General features: G+C 41.8%; 1 protein-coding gene across 5 annotated transcripts in view; it reads right to left on the bottom strand.

Moving 5' to 3' along the window:
• The window catches only part of LOC135109852 (acetylcholine receptor subunit alpha-like), a 165,266-nt gene that overhangs the window by 80,494 nt on the left and 62,272 nt on the right, over nt 1–22,500 (bottom strand). For 4 of the 5 annotated variants that reach the window (XM_064021612.1, XM_064021616.1, XM_064021614.1 and 1 more), the window contains 2 exons: nt 12,323–12,822; nt 4,113–4,252 (listed from right to left, as the gene is read on the bottom strand). In XM_064021612.1, coding sequence (XP_063877682.1) covers nt 4,113–4,252; nt 12,323–12,425 — 243 coding nt within the window. In that variant the 5' untranslated portion in view covers nt 12,426–12,822. The remainder of the gene's footprint in view (nt 1–4,112; nt 4,253–12,322; nt 12,823–22,500) is intronic. The other variant, XM_064021617.1, reaches the window with a different exon arrangement.

Genomic DNA, 22,500 nt, shown 5'->3' with positions numbered 1-22,500 from the left:
TAGATGCCAGTCATTAATTACAACTCAGGTGAGGAGGAAGTTGTGTAATGTAGATTCTTGTACAGATGTTGATAGTGATGATGATGATAATAACAATAATAATATAAATAATAATAATAATGACTGCGATTACTACTACTACTACTACTACTACTACTACTACTAACAACAACAAAAACACCACCACCACCATCACCACCACCATCACCACCACCACCACGACAACAACAACAACAACGAACATTGACAATTAAAAGCTCAATATCGTATTTTCCTTCACTTTTCCCCCTCTGTTTTTCCTTCCCACTCTCCCACACATTTCTCGCTTTACTTTTCCATTAATTACTTTCCTTAGTTTCCTCTCCTGTCTCGTGTCTCAAAGCGCATTGTACACACCTGGGAAAAAAAAAAAAACTCAGGTGGGGAAAAAACTCACGCACATGGGAATAAAGTAAAGGACGTAGGAGGGAAATAAAACACACGGAAAAAAATAATCACGTGGAAAAATGAAGGGCGTGGGAAAAAAATGATGATGCATGAACGTGTCAGCTGAAAAATGGTGAAAAGCTGATGGCGATGAAGGAGAGAGAGAGAGAGAGAGAGAGAGAGAGAGAGAGAGAGAGAGAGAGAGAGAGAGAGAGAGAGAGAGAGAGAGAGAGAGAGAGAGAGAGAGAGAGAGAGAGAGAGAAGGAAGAAGGGGAAAATGGAGATGTAAAGATAGGAGGAAGAAAAAGAAGAAAAGAAAGAGACAGAGAGAGTTAGTGATTGAAGGAAGGGAGGGAAGGAAAAGGTAGAAAGAGAAAAGAGGGAAGAAAGGAGAGAAAGGGAGGGAAAAATAAGGAAGTAATAGTTAGAAGGAAAAAGAGAAGGAAAGAAAAATAAGCTGGAGGAAAAACGGAAAGGAGGTGAGAGAAAGGAAAACTACAGAGAGAGAGAGAGAGAGAGAGAGAGAGAGAGAGAGAGAGAGAGAGAGAGAGAGAGAGAGAGAGAGAGAGAGAGAGAGAGAGAGAGAGAGAGAGAAATAATGAATATCAGGTGAAAGGAGGAGGAGGAGGAGGAGGAGGAGGAGGAGGAGGAGGAGGAGGAGGAGGAGGAGGAGAATCAACAATAGTTTCACCTTTTTATTTGCTTTTAATCTAATCTGAATTTACACCCTTCCTTCCTCCTCCTCCTCCTCTCCTTCGTCCTCTTCTTCCTTTTCCTCGTCTTTTCCAGCCTCCTATGACTTAATCTCCCTTCCCTCTTCCCCTTCATTTATCTCCCTCCCTTCATATCTCCCTTCTCCCCTGTCCCTCTATTCTCATCATTTCTATTTCCCCTCTCTCCCCTCTTCTTCATTGCTAATTCCTCGGTCCCCTCTTTCCTCTTTTTCCCTCCCCCTCCTCCTCCTCCTCCTCCTCCTCTCATTTCACATTCCCCTCTCCCTCCCCCTCCCTCATGTAAATTCATCCTCTTCTCCTCCCTTTCTCCATGTCTCCCTGTCATTCCCCTCTTTTCTCTCCCTCACCTTCTTTTCCAGGTAAATTATTCCCATCTCATAACCCTTTACCTCTCTCTCTCTCTCTCTCTCTCTCTCTCTCTCTCTCTCTCTCTCTCTCTCTCTCTCTCTCTCTCTCTCTGGAACATATACAATTTAATTTTGGAATCTAACGTGTCTTCTTTCCTTTTCTTTTTCTTTCTTTGCTTCGTTCTTTCAATCCTTCATTTCCTCCCTCACCTCCCCCCTTCTCCCTCTCTCTCTCTCTCTCTCTCTCTCTCTCTCTCTCTCTCTCTCTCTCTCTCTCTCTCTCTCTCTCTCTCTCTCTCTCTCTCTCTCTCCTGTTTAAGATGCGCAGCGAGAGGAACGCTGACTTTACTGCCCCATAACTCAGCAATGACACGGGGAAAAATCTTGTTGACCCCGCACAGCTTTGAGGCCTCTCGTGTGTGTGTGTGTGTGTGTGTGTGTGTGTGTGTGTGTGTGTGTGTGTGTGTGTGTGTGTGTGTGTGAAGAATTGGTGTTATTTATTTGTGTATACGTGTGTTAGTGTGTTTGTGTATGTTTTTTTTTCGTATAAACACACACACACACACACACACACACACACACACACACACACACACACACACACACACACACACACTGAAAGGCAAGCCGAGACACACGACACTCGCTTCACTTGACACACTTACACAGTCACACACAGACACACAGACACAGAAACGCCACTTCTAAACACTTCCACGTGCTTATTTACGAGGCGCTCCACATTCCATCCTTACCTCCGTGTTTTATGTACGAGGGGCTCATCTCAGACAAAGGGCGACAAAAGAGGGGGAGGGGAGGAGGTCCACTTAAGGTGCCAGTAACTAAAGAGGAGTGCAAAAGCAAGTCTAAAAGTTATATTGTGAGGTATATTGAGTTCATTTCACTATTATTATTATTATTATTATTATGTATCTCATTAATAAGAAAGGTATAAAAAAGGTAACATTACGAGAGTTGACAAACACCTTTTTTGAACACTGCGTAACTAAGTCTAAGAAAGTAAAAGACAAAATGTGGGAAAATATCAATCAAATTTGAGTCAGCACACACATGTTAGGTGGTAGAAGGCATAGGCAGGAGGAAATACAGAAGAAGTAACATTGTGAAGTATATTGAGTCCTGAAAGAGTTAAATTCACTGGCAGGAGGAAATACAGAAGCAGGCAGGGAGTTATTTTTCTTAAGGCTTTGCTGTTTTAGAGGTTTTATTTGAAAGAGTTGAAGATTTAACGACAAAAAAAAATAAATAAATAGATAAATGAAAAAAATAAGGGAAGCATACTGAGCACTCATAAGTCACAGGTAGGAGGAAATACAGAAGCAGGCAAGAAGTTTTTTGCTTAAGGCTTTGTTATTCTAAAGGTTAAGGTTAAAGATACAAGGAGGTAAGGGAAAAGGGAAGCTGCGAGAAGCCATCAGGCCTACACGTGGCAGTCCCTGTGAGTTAATTTATTGAAGGTTATGGTATTGTTTGCTTTAGTCAATTATTTTCGACGTTCCATTTCATTTAAAGAGTTAGAAATTTTTTTTTTTATCGAAAGAGTTAAGTTGAATTGAATTTTTTTTTGGCATTATTCCTATTCTTGCATTAGTGAAAATATGAAACGTTGATGAAATGTAGAGAAAAAAAAATATATATATCAGTGTTTTCTGTCTTTTCACTCGGCTATATTTCGTTTTCGTTCACTTATACATAACTGAATGAAAAGTGTCCAGGAAATATGACTGAACTTTATATCGATGATGCTTTGAAAAATACTAATAAAAGTGTCAGTGAAAATAAAAGGTCAGGTTGAAATCCCTTTTTCTCTGAAGCGGAGGAGGAGGAGGAGGAGGAGGAGGAGGAGGAGGAGGAGGAGGAGGAGGAGGACTACCACCGCCACCAACTCCACTGCCACCACCACTAGAAGTACAGAATAAAGCAAAAGACAACGCCACGCATCCAGCATTGAGAGAGAGAGAGAGAGAGAGAGAGAGAGAGAGAGAGAGAGAGAGAGAGAGAGAGAGAGAGAGAGAGAGAGAGAAATGTACTGGAAACTGGGGCAAGACAACATCCTCAGGTACAAATTTCCTCTCCCTCTCGCTCACTCTCGCAGGAACAAAGATACACAAACCCCTTTTTTCCCCCTCTTTTCCCATACTCTCATCCTGGATTCCCCTCTCCCTTCCCTCCCCTCGTGTAAAGTCATCCCCTCCTACTGCCTCTCCCTCGCTCTTCCTGCTCTCACTATTTGAATAAGGTAAATGGTTGAAACAGAGAGAGTAGGTATGTTTTCCTTCCTCTCTCCTCATGTAGCCAGGGGAATATTCAGGTAATCTTTCTTACTGGTATCTATCCTCCCATACATAAAGTTCCGAATGATCTAGTTGATGCGAAGTTAACAGTTTTAATTCACACTTATTCACAGGTAGATAAAACACACTTTTCTTCTGTCATGTCCTTTCTTTCTTCTTTGTTTTGGTCAGTTAGTAAATGAAAATAACACACCTTTCTTTAAATCATATCTTTATCCAACGTTCACACTTACACACACACACACACACACACCTTCCCTATTCACTCCCTCAGCCAGAGCAACACTCACCACATCGATCAGCTGGGAGAGCTTGAGCTTGATCTTCACCACGAGGGGGTCGGACACGTTGATGACGGGCCGCACCAGCTTGTTGTAGTTGGACAGCAGATCGTCATACAGCCTCTTAGCGTCTGGGTTCCCGCACGTCCCTGTGGAGAGAGAGAGACGGAGGGGTGTTAGTAGTGGTGGTGGTGATGGTGGTGGTGGTGGTGGTGTAATTCTTCATGTGATGGGGATTGGTTAGAGAATGTGTAGTAGTAGTAGTAGTAGTAGTAGTAGTAGTAGTAGTAGTGTGGGACGTACCTTTAATTCTAATAGTTGACCTTCGTACTTAAACAGCAAAATAATGTAGATAATTATAAAGAACAACAACTTCAGCGACAACAATATATCAGTCAGTAATGGGAACAGATCACGTCATGCAGAGACGAGTGAGGAAAAGCACCTGTATAAATTAAGAATAGGACTTACCTTACCTGTAATTGACCTCTTTCCTTTGTCCCTCCCTTCCTTCTTTTACTTTCTTTATTTCCTCTTCGATCTTAGGAATAGCAGAATGGGAGATATGACACACACACACACACACACACACACACACACACACACACACACACACACACACACAGAGGATAAACAAAATAAACAAACAATACAAATAACAGAATACTTGTACAATAACGAAAAGATAAAAAAAAGAAAAAAAAATAATAAATACAAATACTTCACAAGCCTTTCCTCTCTCCCTTCCTTTCCTTCATTCCCTTCCCTCCCTCCCTTTTCTTAATACCCCTCTTTCGTCCTCCCTATACCCTTTCCTACCATATATTCTCCCCTCACATTCCCTTAAATCTCTCACCTTCACCCCTATTCCCTTCTTTCTTTCATCCCCCCTCACATACTCTCACTTCTCATCCCCAGGTTACCGTCACTCGTCTTTCACTTCATCACCTTTCCCAACACCTCCTCTCCCTTACCTTCCTCCTCCTCCTCCTCTACAATCTGTCCTCCGCCGCCATCATTATTTATTCATGCCTCGTCCACTTCCTCCTCGAAATTCTAGCACGAATGGGGCGACCACTTCTCCAAACGGGCACCGCGACACACCTGTTTACTAATTACCTGGAGATTAATTAACTCAATGCACCTGTTTACCTCAATGTTTCCTGAAGCTGAGAGTTTCCGATTCTACGTAACTATTCCTCCTAACTCACCCGCACCATTGTTTCTGTCTCTCTCTCTCTCTCTCTCTCTCTCTCTCTCTCTCTCTCTCTCTCTCTCTCTCTCTCTCTCTCTCTCTCTCTCTCTCTCTCTCTCTCTCTCCAAGACTTCCCTAATTACCTGCTGGTTTTGTTATGTTCCTTTTCTTCTCTTCTCTTCTCTTCTCTTCTCTCTCTCTCTCTCTCTCTCTCTCTCTCTCTCTCTCTCTCTCTCTCTCTCTCTCTTTCACACACACACACACACACACACACACACACACACACACACCAAGACTTCCCTAATTACCTGCTTGTTTTGTTATATTCCTTTCTCTCTCTCTCTCTCTCTCTCTCTCTCTCTCTCTCTCTCTCTCTCTCTCTCTCTCTCTCTCTCTCTCTCTCTCGTCGCCTCACACGTCACACGGCCCGCTTTAAAACACACAATTTTTCGCGGGCAGAATTTTCAGGGTGTCAGCGAGGCACGAGAATAGATGACTCAGGGTCGGCGCAAGGTGAAAGTAGAAGAGGGAATGTGTCACCTTGAGAGAGAGAGAGAGAGAGAGAGAGAGAGAGAGAGAGAGAGAGAGAGAGAGAGAGAGAGAGAGAGAGAGAGAGAGAGAGAGAGAGAGAGAGAGAGAGAGAGAGAGAGAGAGAGAGTAGAAGTAGTAGAAGTAATAGTAGTAGTGGTAGTGGTGGGGGTAGTAGAAGAAGAAGAAGTAGTAGTAGTAGTAGTAGTAGTAGTAGTAGTAGTAGTAGTAGTAATGTTGGTAATACAGATACTATTACTACTACTACTATTAAGAAGAAGAAGAAGAAGAAGAAGAAGAAGAAGAAGAAGAAGAAGAAGAAGAAGAAGAAGAAGAAGAAGAAGAAGAAGAAGAAGAAGAAGAAGAAGAAGAAGAAGAAGAAGAAGAAGAAGAAGAAGAAGAAGAAGAAGAAGAAGAAGAAGAAGAAGAAGAAGAAGAAGAAGAAGAAGAAGAAGAAGAAGAAGAAGAAGAAGAAGAAGAAGAAGAAGAAGAAGAAGAAGAAGAAGAAGAAGAAGAAGAAGAAGAAGAAGAAGAAGAAGAAGAAGAAGAAGAAGAAGAAGAAGAAGAAGAAGAAGAAGAAGAAGAAATACTAAAGGAAAAAGAAAATGAAAAGAAAGAAGAAAAGAAAGAAAGAAAGAAAGGAAAAGAAGAATTAGACCAAAAACAGACAGGTAATTAGAGAAGTTCCAATGAGAGAGAGAGAGAGAGAGAGAGAGAGAGAGAGAGAGAGAGAGAGAGAGAGAGAGAGAGAGAGAGAGAGAGAGAGAGAGAGAGAGAGAGAGAGAGAGAGAGAGAGAGAGGACAGGTGTGCATGATCCTAATTAGGCAAGACAGGCAAGGAGGTGAAAAAAGGAAAATACAGGTAAAAAATAGCATAGAAAAATAAATAAAATCGGTAAATTTGAGAGTGAAATACGCAAGCAAATAAAAATAATTAATCCAGATAAGTCAACAGGTAAGTGGCACCCATCTGTAAGTAGTTAGGTTAGGTTAGTATATGGGTAGGTAAATAGAAAAAAAAAAGATTAATTATTATAAGGAAAGGTGGACAGGTGAGTGGAACAGGTGAGTGGAACAGATGAGAAAGGTGAGACATTACATAATAAAACAAGAAAATAAAAGTAAGAAAAAGTAAATAAACAGACGAATAAATAGATAAAACATTAGTATAAGAAACCAGGTAAGATGATTAAAAAAACGTAGGTGTGCAAGTAGGCAAAAGTAAATAGGACAGGTGGGAAGATGGATGAGGGGAACAGGAAGAGAGAGCGAGTGAGTAAAGAGTGAGTGAGTGGCGTGGGAGCTGGTGGGAGGTGAGGAGTGGGGGTCTGAGTGAGTGAGTGAGTGAGTGAGTGAGTGAGTGAGTGAGTGAGTGAGGGGTGCGGGGCGGTGACCTGTCTGGCTGCACGAGGCCTTGGCAGCATAAAGGGGAACACCTGCACACCTCTGCACCTTTATGCCCCCACACCTCACCGCCTCACCTGCCGCCCCCAGCACTGAGAGGAGAGAGAGAGGTGATGTACTGGGAGAGAGAGAGAGAGAGAGAGAGAGAGAGAGAGAGAGAGAGAGAGAGAGAGAGAGAGAGAGAGAGAGAGAGAGAGTTATGGTCTGCGTGTTGGCTGCCATCATGACCTTGACAGCAATGAAAATAAAAACAGAGGAAGAGGAAACAAAAACTCGTACTCTCTTTCCCGTGGTGAGGGAAAAGAGGAAAATAATAATGGAAAATTGCCTGGAAGCGAGAATAAAGGAGGAGGAGGAGGAGGAGGAGAATAATAATAATAATAATAATAATAATAACAATAATAATAATAATAATAATAATAATAATAATAACAATAATAATAATAACAATAATAAGAAAATGAAGATCAAGATGAGGATCAAGACCAAGATGAAGAAAAAGAAAAAAAAGAAGAAAAACGAAGAAAGGAAGAAAAAAAGAAGACTGAGATAAGAAGAACTAAAGTGAAAGAAAGATAGGATGATAGAAAGAAGGAAAGAAAGAAAGAAACCAAAAACCAAGAAAAATAATCGGAAAAAAGCAGGAGGAGGAGGAGGAGGAGGAGGAGGAGGAGGAGACGGAAGAAGAAGAGGAATACCTTCAGAAAGCTGATAGTAACATAATCCGGGGGAAGGGAGGCTAACGAGGGGCCTAAACACTAACTAACTACCTTCGTTAAAACTCGTTAGATACGCCCATGTGAAGAGGAGACCAACGCCCCTTAATTGGCCCTCTGTGGCTGGAAGAGGAAGGAGGTGAAGGAGAAGGAGGAGGAGGAAGAAGAAGAAAAGGACATTGCCAATCTGATACATAAAAAAAATGCCAATAAAAAAAGGAAAAATGACGACAAGTTTTGCAGTTTGCGTTCCTGCGTGCGTGACAGTCTTCCTCGCAGCCCCTGACAGCTTCATTCAAATCATATTATCCGACTGGTTTGCCTCGTTACTTCCCTTCCCGCGCCTTTTTACGAGCGAGTCTGTCCCCTGGTGTGTTGCTGAGGGCTGGCTGTGTTGCTGGGTTGCCGTGTTAGTCTTGTATTAAATGCTACTGTGTTGGTTCTCTAAAATTTTTGTGACTTGTGACTTTCCCGTATGACTCGGTAATGTTTTGTTGATGTTGTGTTGCGTTGAAGTGTCAAGGAGTTTACTGAGTGTTTCTGGATTGTTTGGGACACTTGTTGCGTTGTGTTGCGGAGTGATTCCTTGTCTACTTTGTTTATCTATCGAATTACGTATTTATCTATCTGTTATTGCTATCGTTATCATTATTATTATTATTATCATCATTACTTATTTCTATTTTATTTTTTTGCTTATTTTGTTGATTTTCTTTTTTTCTCTCTCCCCTTTTCCTTTCTTTCTTTCTTTCTCTCTTTTTCTTTCTCAGTCTTTTTTCTCCTCTACTGTTCTCTCTTCCTTCCTCGATCGTTACTGCTTTTTTTTTCTTTTTTCTCTCTCAATCTCTGTTTCCATTTCGTGTTACCAGTTTTTTTTTGTGCTCTCTCTCTCTCTCTCTCTCTCTCTCTCTCTCTCTCTCTCTGCCCTTCCTCCCTTTCACAGTCCACTGTCAATCATCTTTCCCTTTATATTCCTCCCTTCCTTCTCTCTCTCTCTCTCTCTCTCTCTCTCTCTCTCTCTCTCTCTCTCTCTCTCTCTCTCTCTCTCTCTCTCTGCTCTTCCTCCCTTCAACATTCCCTTCATATTCCTTCCTTCCTTCCTTCTCTCCCTCCTTTCTTTATGTACCTTTCTTCACTTCCTTCGCTTTATACTGGCATCTATCCACCTCCCCCCTCTCTCTCTCTCTCTCTCTCTCTCTCTCTCTCTCTCTCTCTCTCTCTCTCTCTCTCTCTCTCTCTCTCTCTCACCATCTGGCCCCATCTCTCATTGCCACCACAGCCTCTGCCTCCTAATTAGGTCGCACCGTAATAATAATTTAGGCCTAATTCCTGCAGTATCTCAAGAGTGAAGGCTCTGACTCGTGCATGCCCCTGGTCTCTCTCTCTCTCTCTCTCTCTCTCTCTCTCTCTCTCTCTCTCTCTCTCTCTCTCTCTCTCTCTCTCTCTCCTCCCTCTATTTTGTTCGTTATTTCTCCTTCCTTTGTTGTTATTCTCTTCGTTCTGTCTCACTGCCTTTCTCCATTTTTTGTTTCCAGTTTTTTTTTTCCTTTACAATTCAAATTTTTTCAGTGAATAAATGAAAGCACGAGTGTAAAAAAATAATAAAAACGATGGGGGAAAAAACGAGGAAAAAAACGAATTAGGGAAGAGATAACACAAATACGAATATGAAGCCAAAAAAAAAAAAATAATAATAATAATAAAAAAAGGAAAGAAAATTAAATAAAACATTGAAAAAATAAAACCACGAAAAAAAGAAGGAAGAAATAAATGAACCGATGAACAAAGAAAACACAAAAACGAAAATAGAATAAAAATGAAAAAAAAAAAAACGTGCAAAAATCGATGAAGAGAAAACACAATAACGAATAAAAAAAATGAAATAAACTAAAATAAAACAAACCGAAATCCAAAAAAATCCACGAAAAAAATATAAAAAACGATAATATTGAAATAAATGAGAGAGAGAGAGAGAGAGAGAGAGAGAGAGAGAGAGAGAGAGAGAGAGAGAGAGAGAGAGAGAGAGAGAGAGAGTAGTGATACGATGAATGAAGGAGGAAGGATGGAGAAGAATGGAGAAGAGAATGAGAGGAGAAGAGGGGAGAATAAGATGAAAAGGGAGAGAAGGTTGATAATAATGAACTGAAAGAAGAAAAAAAAGGCTGGGAGAAGAGAAGAGGGGAGGCAAAGAGGAGAGGAGGGGAGAAAGCGCGTGATGAACAGAGGCAAGGAAGGAGGAAGGGACGCGAGGCAGATTAATGAGAGCAGTAACGAAAAGCTGGTGTAGTTATTGCGGCTAGTCACTGTTTTAGGATTATCACCCATGAGTCGTTAGCCAGTGAACGTCAAGGCCTCACATTTTCTGCCGTAATGACTGACTGGGAGAGTGGGAGAGTGGGGTGGGTGGGTGGGTGAGAGGGAGAGAAGGTGAAGGGATAATAGAAACGGAGGGAAAAGGGACCAAAAATATAAAGAAAAAAATAACCAAAAATATAAAGAAAAAAATAAAGGAAAAAGGATGAAATAGGAGCAAAAATATGAACAAGAAAACAAAACAAATTAAGATGAAGAAAAAAATCAGGAAAGAAACAAATTATCACATATGAAAGGACAAAAAACTTGAGCAAAAACAAAAACACGAAAAAAAAACGAAGAAAACGGAAGAAAACGGCAAAAAGAACAGGAGAAACTTAAGCAAAAAAGACGAAGAAGAAGAGGAAGAAGAGAAAAGGATGGAAACAACAGCTAAAGCATTCACCACGACAAAAGAGGAGGAGGAGGAGGAGGAGGAGAAGGAGGAGGAGGAAGAGAAGGAGGAAGAGGAGAAGGAGGAGGAGGAGAACTTGAGACTCTCCACCACAGTTTCCTTCCGCCACTAATGTACTTTTACTGTCACTCTTGCAGACTCGCGAGGAAACTTACCACACAACGAAGCATCTTTTTACTCTCTCTCTCTCTCTCTCTCTCTCTCTCTCTCTCTCTCTCTCTCTCTCTCTCTGGTCAGGGCAAAACCACAGCACTTCCTCTTCTCCTTCCTCTTCTTCCCTAATATCTTCCTTCCTTTCAAGATTTTTGTTCTTATCCCACTCTTGTTTCCTCTTCCTCCCTTCATGCACTTCAGTCCTTCCCTCTCCCTCTCCCTCTCTCTCTCTCTCTCTCTCTCTCTCTCTCTCTCTCTCTCGGTAAGTTTGACACCCCCGAAGCAGACTTAGTAAAAATGACCCCTAAATTCGTAAGAAGTATGAAGCTTTGCCAGAAACTTGATAAAAATTGCATTCCTCCAGAGAGAGAGAGAGAGAGAGAGAGAGAGAGAGAGAGAGAGAGAGAGAGAGAGAGAGAGAGAGAGAGAGAGAGAGAGAGAGAGAGAGAGAGAGAGAAGGGGTATGGGGTGGGAGAGATTGGAGGAGGAAGTGGTGGAGGATGGAGGAAAAATGCATGGAGGAAGGAGAGGAAACAAGAAAAGATAAGAAGAATCACAAAAGGAAGGGAGGAAGGAAGGAAGAAGAGAAGGAGGGAGTAAATGAGGGAAAGGAAGGAAGGAAGGAAGGAAGGGAGGGAGGGAGGGAGGGAGGGAGGGAGGGAGGGAGGGAGGGAGGGAGGAAGGAAGGAAGGGAGGAAGGAAGGATTGTGGTTTACAGAAAGAAAGAAGAGAGACAGGGAAAAAGAGGGGAGAAGAGAGAAAGATAAGAGGAGGGAAGAGAAGAGAGGAAAGAAGAGGAAAAGAAGGGAAAAGACGAGAGAGGAGAGTAGATAAAGGAGGTAAGAGAGAGGAAAGAGGGAAGAGGGAGGGAAAAGAGACGGGAAGAGGAGGGAAAACAGAAATATGAGAGAGAGAGAGAGAGAGAGAGAGAGAGAGAGAGAGAGAGAGAGAGAGAGAGAGAGAGAGAGAGAGAGAGAGAGAGAGAGAGAGAGAGAGAGAGAGAGAGAGAGAGAATGAAATAGGACAAAAATGAGTGTGTGTATTGAATGGTGTTCTATATTTCAAGTGTTTTATTGTTTTTTATAAGGAATTTGTGGTATACTGGTGCCCGAGATACGAAGCGAGGTGGAGGAGGAGGAGGAGGAGGAGGAGGAGGAGGAGGAGGAGGAGGAGGAGGAAGGGGAGGAGGAGAAGAACCCCCCAAAAAAATGATAGAGAAGATGGGAAAAAGCGAATAGGGAAGAAATTGATGTGAAGGTGAAAGGAAGTATAGAAGGAAAAAGAGAAAATGAAGGAAGGGAATAAGGAGTAGAGATATGATAGGATAAAAAAGGAGAAAAAGAGAGGGGGAATGAGAGACAAGAGAAAATATCAACCTAAAACCTAAATAGAACAAACAAACAAACAAACAAACAAACAAACACACACACACACACACACACACACACACACTCACCTTCTTCAGGACACAGGGCCAACACCAGAGCCACGCCCACCGCCAGAAATCTAAGCAACCTGGAGGAGGCGCGCGCCCTTCGTCCTCTTTGGCAGACCCGCATTCTGTCCAGGGGCTGCGGGGCGGGAGGGGAGGGGAGGGGCGGGGCACACACAAGGGGACTTCACTGGGTTGCTTCGCCCCTTGGAATTTTCACGCAAGATGTACAAGTAATTCAACTCAAGTCCATCATGTCCTCATTTTTACCTTATTTTTCTACAGTTATCTTTCTCTCAACACGCCTTCAGTTCCCGGGGAGTGAGAGGAGTGAGAGGTGAAGGGAGGAGAGAAAGAGAGCGAGGGACACAGGCAAGGGTTTACTCTCCCGGTGTGCCTCGGTGCTCTCTCCTCTCTCCCTCAGTCAAGGTCATGGCGGGTGGCTGAGTGTGTCTGTCTGTCACCTCACCCTCACACCGGCTTCAAAATGTTTCTCACACCTGAACCGCCGCAGTTTTTTGCACCTGCAGGGAAACACAGCCATGAGAATATCACCTTCGCCGCTCCGCAGGTAACCAAATCACCATCACGAGGCGCGGCAGGTACACCCGGCCGCTAATTAACACAGGCATGGAACTCCAGGTAACTTGAGCTTCAGGTAAGGATAACGAGAGAATAACGAGGATGCACGAGCCGCCAGGAGCCAACCACAAGGGTGACTGTGACGGGAATAAACACGATAATGAGGTTCTTGGTTTAGTCAATGGGAGCTTTGCAGATTACACAAATTAATGGACAGGTATGACAGGTGGGTATGTATATGTTTACAAGGCCAGCACAAATGATTACGCGGATGACTGGGATGAACTTAATAATCACGTTCTTAGTCTAGTCAATGTGGAGCCTTGCGTATCAGACACATTAATGGACAGGTATGACAGATGGGAACAGGTGAGAATAGGTTAGTATGTTTAGGAAGTCACCGCAAATGAATACGAGGATAAATGTGACTGGAATGGACTTTGTAATCACGTTCTTAGTCTAGTCAATGTGGAGCCTTGCACATTAGGGATATTAATGGACAGGTGTGACAGGTGGGCATAAGCAGGTATGTTCACGATACCAGCGCGAAGTAAATGCGAACATAAGTATCATTAGAGTTGATAATCATGTTAGTGGGGATTTGGACACGAGAAACTTATTGATCGATATGACGGATGGGTGCAGGAAGGTGCATGCATGAGGCCAGCGGGGGATTAAATATGAACCTATCAGCCTATCACTGGAATAAACTTGACAAGCGGATTATTGGAGCCTACACAAGATGAGGCTTTCGAGATTAGATAAACTTACTGACAGGGGTGATAGGTAGGTATACAAATGCACGTTACACACAGGAACTGGCAGCCACGTATAGACCTCATAGCTTCTTGCGACTTAACCCTCAAACACGAAATAAAAAATAAATAAAATAAAAAAATCCAGAAATGAAAACCGAGCGAATTCACGAGGGAAGGAAAGGAATAGGAGTCGAAATGCTCTGAAAAATGTCACGCCAAGATTTCACTGCCGCGGGAACGACTTGGAAATGTATTAATGTATGACTTTATGGAATGCCTGAAGGAGGAGGGAGCGTGTGGGAGGAAGGAAGGGGAAGTGAATCTGAAGAAGGAGTGCGTGGGAAGAAGGAATAGTAACTGAACATGGGAAAGATGCAAAAGACTAGGAAACAGATGAAAGAGGGCAGGGAAATAACACGATAGGAAAGAAAGGAATGGGCGAAAGAAGGAAGAAGTATTCTGAGAAATAGAGAAAGGGAGAAGAACGGGGAAATGATGAAGGAAGAAGCCAAAGAGAGGAAAGAGGAAAAAGAGAGAGGAAGGAAGGTATTGTGGGAAAGATTAAGAACCAAAGGGAGGATGAAGGGATATGAAAGGAGAGGCAGGGACTAGTGAGGCATTGCGGCAGGGAGTGATGAGGGAGGGAAGCCAAAGGAGGGCGGAGGAATTATTTAATTGACGCCCGGCAGAAGGAAGGCGTGTGAGGAATGAAAGTAATACGTTGAGATACGAATCCTCTCTCTCTCTCTCTCTCTCTCTCTCTCTCTCTCTCTCTCTCTCTCTCTCTCTCTCTCTCTCTCTCTCTCTCTCTCTCTCTCTAACAAGGAAGATGCCTCGATTCCCTGGAAGCTTAAATATTACAAGCGAATATAAGATTTCCTGAAAGAGGTGGAGGAGGAGGAGGAGGAGGAGGAGGAGGAGGAGGAGGAGGAGGAGGTGGTCTTCTGCTCCTCTGCAAACACCAAGACAAAAAATAGGTTTCAAAGCCAAAATGAGATTACTTTTGGGAATAACTGTACCTCTTCATAACGAGGAGGAGGAGGAGGAGGAGGAGGAGGAGGAGGAGGAGGAGGAGGAGGAGGAGGAGGAAAAGATGAGGATTTATACTTTTTCCTTTCTGCCAATTTCTATATATTTGTGTGTGTGTGTGTGTGTGTGTGTGTGTGTGTGTGTGTGTGTGTGTGTGTGTGTGTGTGTGTGTGTGTGTGTGTGTGTGTGTGTGTGTGTGTGTGTTAACCCCTGAGCCTCACGTAAAGAAAACGAGGTGCCACGAAATAATTTGACGTTCACTCGTAAACAGGACATAAAAGTTCCCACTACCAGAGAGAGAGAGAGAGAGAGAGAGAGAGAGAGAGAGAGAGAGAGAGAGAGAGAGAGAGAGAGAGAGAGATCCTTTCACTATTTTTCTCTCACCTCTCCTTCTACAGACATCACCTTTCATTATTCTCCTCTCTCTCCCTCCTCCTCTTCCTCCTCCTCCTCCTCCAGGCGACAGGTGTCTATTTCCAGGTAAATGTCAGCGAGTCTGGAACCCCTTTTACTCTCTCTCTCTCTCTCTCTCTCTCTCTCTCTCTCTCTCTCTCTCTCTCTCTCTCTCTCTCTCGCTGATGGAGGTGGATAATGTGAAGATAATTGGGTGGATGGCTGTGTGGGTTGATGGATGAGTGGATGGGTGGAGAGATGAGGAAAAATAAGTGAACCAGAAATGATGGATAATGAAGGTAAAGGAGGAGGAGAAGAAGAAGAAGGAGGAGGAGGAGGAGGAGGAGGAGGAAGAGAAGGAGGAGGAATGCTATTTTGTCGAGATTATACACACAGTCTCATTAGGGCTTGGAAAATTATTAGATTATATCATGATGAAGAGGAGGAGGAGGAGGAGGAGGAGGAGGAGGAGGAGGAGGAGGAAGAGGCTTGGGAGGTCAGAAGGAGCAAGAGGAAAAGGCACGAGAGAACAAACAGGAAGATGAAGAGATAAGATAGAAAACGGGTAAAATATGAGAGAGAGAGAGAGAGAGAGAGAGAGAGAGAGAGAGAGAGAGAGAGAGAGAGAGAGAGAGAGAGAGAGAGAGAGAGAGAGAGAGACACAGCTAATGAAACGAGAGGAACAACAAAAAATATAAAAAAAGAAACGAAAAAACCAAACAAAAAATGAAAAGCAACACTAAAAAAAGGAAGGAGGAGGAGGAGGAGGAGGAGGAGGAGGAGGAGGAGGAGGAGGAGGAGGAGGAGGAGGAGGAGGAGGAGGAGGAGGAGGAGGGAGCCATCATCTTAATTACAGACAGATGACGAAGAAGCTAAAACACAAACAAGGAAAGTCTAAAATCTCTTCCGCACTAAGAGAGAGAGAGAGAGAGAGAGAGAGAGAGAGAGAGAGAGAGAGAGAGAGAGAGAGAGAGAGAGAGAGAGAGAGAGAGAGAGAGAGAGAGAGAGAGAGAGAGAGAGAGAGAGAGAGAGAGAGAGAGAGAGACTAAAGAAAACACAATCTGGTAGGAAAAAAAGGAAGAACAGAAAGGAAAATATGAAAACAGGTGGAAAAAAGTAGGAAAGAAGGACATAGGAAGGGAAAAATACAAAAAGGAATAGGAGAAAAGAAAGAAGGAAAATGAGAGGAAAGTTAGAGAAAAGTGGGAAGATAAGATGGAAGGCAAGAGAGAGAGAGAGAGAGAGAGAGAGAGAGAGAGAGAGAGAGAGAGAGAGAGAGAGAGAGAGAGAGAGAGAGAGGGAGAGGGAGAGAGAGAGAGAGTTCTTTTGTTGTCCTCCTTGTGCAAATAACTCAGGAACGAAAGGAGGAGAAGAGGAACAGGAAGACAAATTTACTGTCAGACACAATCCTCTTTCTTCCTCTTCCTCTTCCTCCTCATTTAAAGAATAATGTTTGTTTATTTTAAGCATGACGAAGATTCTTTCCTCTTTCATTAGTTAGATTTAAATGAAGGAAGATGAAAGTCTCTCTCTCTCTCTCTCTCTCTCTCTCTCTCTCTCTCTCTCTCTCTCTCTCTCTCTCGTACGTAACTTCAAAGACAAATAAACAACAATAATAATAATAACAACAACAATAACAATACTGCTGTTTGAGGCTCGAGAGATCCATCACCTAGAGAGGAGGAGGAGGAGGAGGAGGAGGAGGAGGAGGAGGAGGAGGAGGAGGAGGAGGAGGACTATAAGAAACGTGCGCAGGAAACCAAGAACATAAAGTCGACTTCCCCACTTTCTTCTCCTGGGAAATCGCCTCTTAGTGAAATAGACAGGCTCTCTCTCTCTCTCTCTCTCTCTCTCTCTCTCTCTCTCTCTCTCTCTCTCTCTCTCTCTCTCTCTCTCTCTCTCTCTCTCTCTCTAAATCCCTTTCATGAGCGTTGAATCTCCATGTAATTAAAATTCTTCTTCTTCTTATTCTTTCTCATTCTCCTCCTCTTTCTCTTCCTCTTCCTCTTCTTTTTCTCCTCTTTTTTTCCTTCTACTTCTTGTTTATTTTTCTCTTGTTGTTGAAGAAAAAGAGCAAAAACAACTTAAATTCAGAAAAATAAAAGAAAAAGGATTAAAATAACACGCAAACAGGAAATAAAGAAAAATAAAAAGAGAGAAAAAAGAAAAAAAGAAAAAGGAAAACGGCGGACGAACAGAAAAGAATAAAAAAACACAAACAAAACCAGGAAATTAGATAAAGAAAACATTACATCCCAAGAAAAAAAGGGAAAAAGAAAAAAAAAGGAAAAAAAAAACAGAATATTTTTCCCCGTATCAGCCATTCCTGGAAACCCACCACATTTTTCCCCCTTCCTTTCCACTAATTACTCAAGAGATATTGTTTTTCACATACGGAAGAAACCCATCAGTGTTGACCCGGGGGAGGAGGAGGAGGAGGGGGAGACCACCGGAAGCTGGCAACCTTGGGGGGAAGAGGAGGGAGAGAGTGTGGATGTGTGGAGGGCAGGATTAGAAGAGGGGGAGGGTGAGATAATGAATAAAGTGGAGGAGTATTGAAGATGGAAGGAAGAAGTGGGTTAGGATGGAGTTAGATCAGGTTAGGTTAGATTACTTTAGGTTAGGTGGATGAATGTTGAAATTGAAAGGATGTGGAGGGGATGTGTGGCCGTGAGGGGGTGTGGAGGGGAACAGGGGGAGTAATGAGGCAAGGATGTAGGGGGAAGGTGGAGGAAAAAGTGGAAGAATGTGTGGAGAAATAGAATGGGTGGCTGGAATGATGTGGATATTGAAAGGAGGAAGAATGAATAAACAAATAAATAAATAAGTAGGTAAATAAATGAATAAATAAGGCTCTAAAAGATTTAACACAGTAAAGAATGAAAAAAAAGTAAGAAAATAAGAGAAATAAAGTAGATTTAAGTGAAACTCCCAGAAGATTCAGAGATAATATACAAAGAGAAACAGAATAAGAAAAAAAAAATAAATAAAAACAATTCTACGCAAGAACTAAAAAAAGAAACAATAAAAAAAAACACACACACAAAAAAAAGCTTTAAAATTTAAAACACACCAAACTCCCACCCAAAAAAAAAAAATAAATAAATAAATAAATAAAATAAATAAATAAATAAACAAAATAAACAAATAAACACCTACTCGTATAAATAAACAAACAAACAAATAAATAGATAAAATAAGGTATCCAGTGCAACTCTCAACAATCAGTGACGCCAGAATGTATTGGAGCCACGATATTTATAGCAATGCGTGTGTCAGTGGTGAGTTTTGCATGATTATTGGAGAGAGAGAGAGAGAGAGAGAGAGAGAGAGAGAGAGAGAGAGAGAGAGAGAGAGAGAGAGAGAGAGAGAGAGAGAGAGAGAGAGAGAGAGAGAGATTTTCACGCTTTACTCTTCTGTTTATTATTTATTTATTTTACTTGTTTTCTTTTTTTATTTATTATTAGTCATTATTCTGTTTTTCTATTTACATTTTTTTTACTTACTGGTGGAAATTCGTCGGTTTATTCATTATTCTTTGGTTTACAGTGGCAGAGAGAGAGAGAGAGAGAGAGAGAGAGAGAGAGAGAGAGAGAGAGAGAGAGAGAGAGAGAGAGAGAGAGAGAGAGAGAATGTACACTTTTGGCATTACTTCCCAATTTATTCGAACTGAGATTTACCAATGTGCGTGTGCGTGTGTGTGTGTGTGTGTGTGTGTGTGTGTGTGTGTGTGTGTGTGTGTGTGTGTCCCTGCGCCTTTCTCTAAATCGCAGTGTACGAAGTTAACTAAAGCTGTCCTCTCCTACTCTGTCCTCCCTGAACCCTCTCCCTCTCCCTCTCCCTCTCTCTCTCTCTCTCTCTCTCTCTCTCTCTCTCGTTCACTTGCCCAATCTGGACCAGAGCAGACCGGACACCGTGAAATGAAGCCCAGGAGAAAAATAATAAGATGAAAAGAAGAAGGAAGTTGAAGACGGAGCGTGAAAGTGATTGATAGTGATGATGATGATGGTGGTGGTGGTGGTGGTGGTGACAATGATGGTGGTGATGGTGATTGATGGTGATTGATGGTGATTAATAACGGAGATGATAATTAATAGCAAGAACAGCAATGGACAATAAACGGTAAGAAAATTTAAAAAAGGAAGAAAAAGAACAAATTAAAGTGAAAAAAATATATACAAATTAAATGTTTCGATCATGAACAAAGGATGAATAGACAAAGAAAAAGGCAATAAAGAATGAAACACACACAGATGAATAAATGAAGGATTAAAGACAGACGAACAAACAGTAAACAAAGAAAGACGGAAAAAACAACAAAAAGAAAAAAATAAGAAAAAAAAACAAACACAAAACACACACACACACAGATACACCCTGAAATAAAGCACACGAGAGAGAGAGAGAGAGAGAGAGAGAGAGAGAGAGAGAGAGAGAGAGAGAGAGAGAGAGAGAGAGAGAGAGAGAGAGAGAGAGAGAGAGAGAGAGAGAGAAAGTTGAAAATTGACAGGATAAAGACAATTCAGAAGGAAGGAAAAAGAAAGGAAAAGCGGAAAGGAAAATATGACAAATAGAAATGAAAAAAAAGGCCGTTGGTGGGAAAAATAAAGGAAAATAAGAGGAAAAGAATGACAGAAACAGGTAAGTAAATTTCACACAAAGACCGGCCATAGTTTCTTGCAGCTTCTCTTATCTACTTATGTTCTTACTACTACTACTACTACTACTACTACTACTCGGGCCTTGAAACATATTAAATAGCTCTATCCCAACTTGAATTCGTAGAAAATTACATCTCTTTTCACCGACAGTTTCGCTACACACAACAGACAGGGCATTGATTTTAACACAGCATCCGTGAAACTTATAGCACAAACATGGAATCTCAGCATGGAATCAGCGTAAATAAGAGTATAAGACAACCATGGGATTCAAAGGGTTAATGACGTATAAGGAAGGTAAACGTAACGAAGCATCAGGGGAAAAATAAAAATTATGAAGCAGTTTCGTTTCTGAGCCCTCGGGTTTCGAAGCGGCTCCTCCACCACCACCACCACCACCACCACCACCACCACTGCCTCCGCCGCCATCGCTACTCAATTCCAGGATATGAATCGCGCCTGGAATTGGAATAATCTTATAACCAAGATGGAGGAGAAAAATTAAGCCTTCTTCTAGTGGAAAAAAAAAAATTCGGCAACTTTTATTAAACAACTAATGGGAGGAGGAGGAGGAGGAGGAGGAGGAGGAGGAGGAGGAGGAGGAGGAGGAGGAGGAGGAGGGGAAAGAGGAGGAGGAGGAGGAGAAAAAGAAAAAAAGAAGAAAAGAAAAGAAGAAGAAGAAGGAGAAGAAGACATGAGTGAGAAACAATTTAGATAATAAAAAGAATGAAAAGGAAGAGAAAGAAAAAGAAGAGCAAAACTGTAAAAAGAAGAAGAGTAACAGGGGGAGCAGGAAGAACAAGACGAAAAAGAAGACAAAGAAGAGGAAGATTACTTGGACTAAACACAAAGAGGAGGAAGAGGAGGCAGAGGAGGATAACGAGGAAGAGGAAGCATAGGAGTGCGAGAAGGAGGAGGAGGAGGAGGAGGAGGAGGAGGAAGATGTATTTCTGTTGGTAATGATTATGTCTCTCTCTCTCTCTCTCTCTCTCTCTCTCTCTCTCTCTCTCTCTCTCTCTCTCTCTCTCTCTCTCTCTCTCTCTCTCTCTCTCTCTCTCTCTCTCTCTCTCTCTCTCTCTCTCTCTCTCTCTCTCTCTCTCTCTCTCTCTCTCTCTCTCTCTCTCTCTCTCTCTCTCTCAAGTGTAAGGACGTGTGATATTTTTTGTTTTCGTTTTTTTTTTCGTCTTTTTTTTCATTTTAAGGAGTTTTCGCGAGTTTTCGCGAGTTTTCTGCTCTTTTCCCAACTCAGTGCGTGCAGATTGAGGTGCAGGAGGAGGAGGAGGAGGAGGAGGAGGAGGAGGAGGAGGAGGAGGAGGAGGGAGGAATGAGGAGGAGGAGGAGGAAGAAAAGGAGAAGAGAAAAAGTAATGTTGATTTTACTAATACAATAACAACGCTACTTATTTTATACTACTACTACTACTACTACTACTACCACCACCACCACCACCACCATCTCCAGTACTATAATATCAACCAAAACACACACACACACACACACACACACACACACACACACACACACACACACACACACAAAAAATGGCGCCTTTTTATCATCACAACTGCACAGGCGCACCATCATTAACCTTCTTTCCAGTCTAAAACACGTATGACACTGGAAAAAACCTTGCTACATGTGCTAATTAGTCTCTCTCTCTCTCTCTCTCTCTCTCTCTCTCTCTCTCTCTCTCTCTCTCTCTCTCTCTCTCTCTCTAAGTATGTAAAGAATTAACTTCCACGTCCATTAGAGTTTACAAAATTTCCGTGATTTAATTCATTTTTCATAATACATTGGTGTTGAATTATTTGTTTAAAAAAATAATGACTGCTTTTTCTTCTTTTTCTTCTTTTTTCCTTTTTTTTTTTTTTGTATTGCTGGTTTTCAGAATGTATCGTCCATGGCGGTATTAGTGGCGGTGATATATTTCAGGCGGCAGAATTCATTGCATTTCGTTCGGCCTCGTTTTGGGAAGTGAAGCTGAAAAAAAAATAAATAAATGAAAAAAAAAATAAATGCGAAAAATTGTAGTGATATTAATTTTTAACTTGTATAAATGTACGTTTTTTTTTTCGAAGAGATTTATAGTTTTTTTCTTTTTTCAATGAGGAAGGAAGGAAAGAAGGAAGGAAGGAAGGAAGGAAGGAAGGAAGGAAGAAAAAACTTCATGAAAGAAGAACAAAGGACAGAAGAGAACGAGAAGGCAAGATGGAAGGAATGAAAGAAGTAAAGGATAGAGAGAGTAAAGCAAGAAAGAAATGAAAGAAGGAAATAAAGGAATGAGTGAAGGAAGAAGCAGAAGAAGAGCAAATAAATGTAATGTAGGAATGAAGGAAAAGAAGAGGAGGAGGGAACATGAAGTATGAAAGAAGAAAACGGAGGATAGGAAGAAAAAAAATGAACGAAAGAGGAAAAAGAAGGAAGGAGAGAAGAAAAGATGAAGAAAAACACCGGAAAAAAGGAGAAAAAGATAAAAAGACAAGGAAAAAAATTAGGAAGGGAAGAAGAACGGAAGGAAGGTGTAAAAGAATGAACGAATGAAGAAAGGAAGGAAGGAAAGAAAAAAGAAAGGGAGGAAGTAAGGAAGGAAAGACAGAAGAGAAAAAAAAGAAAGAAAATAAGAAAAGAATGAATGAAGGAGTGAATAACTGAAGGAAAACAAGGAAAAGAAAGAAGAATCAAGGAAAAGAAAGAAGCAAAGGAAAGAAAGAAGGAAAAACAAGACAACACCTAACTATTTCAACACAATGATGAAAAACACTCATAACTTTCCATTCTA

The sequence above is a fragment of the Scylla paramamosain genome, chromosome 19 (assembly GCF_035594125.1).
Source record: "Scylla paramamosain isolate STU-SP2022 chromosome 19, ASM3559412v1, whole genome shotgun sequence".
NCBI classification, from domain to species: Eukaryota; Metazoa; Arthropoda; class Malacostraca; order Decapoda; family Portunidae; genus Scylla; species Scylla paramamosain.
This window is presented reverse-complemented; position numbering and strand designations above follow the sequence as displayed.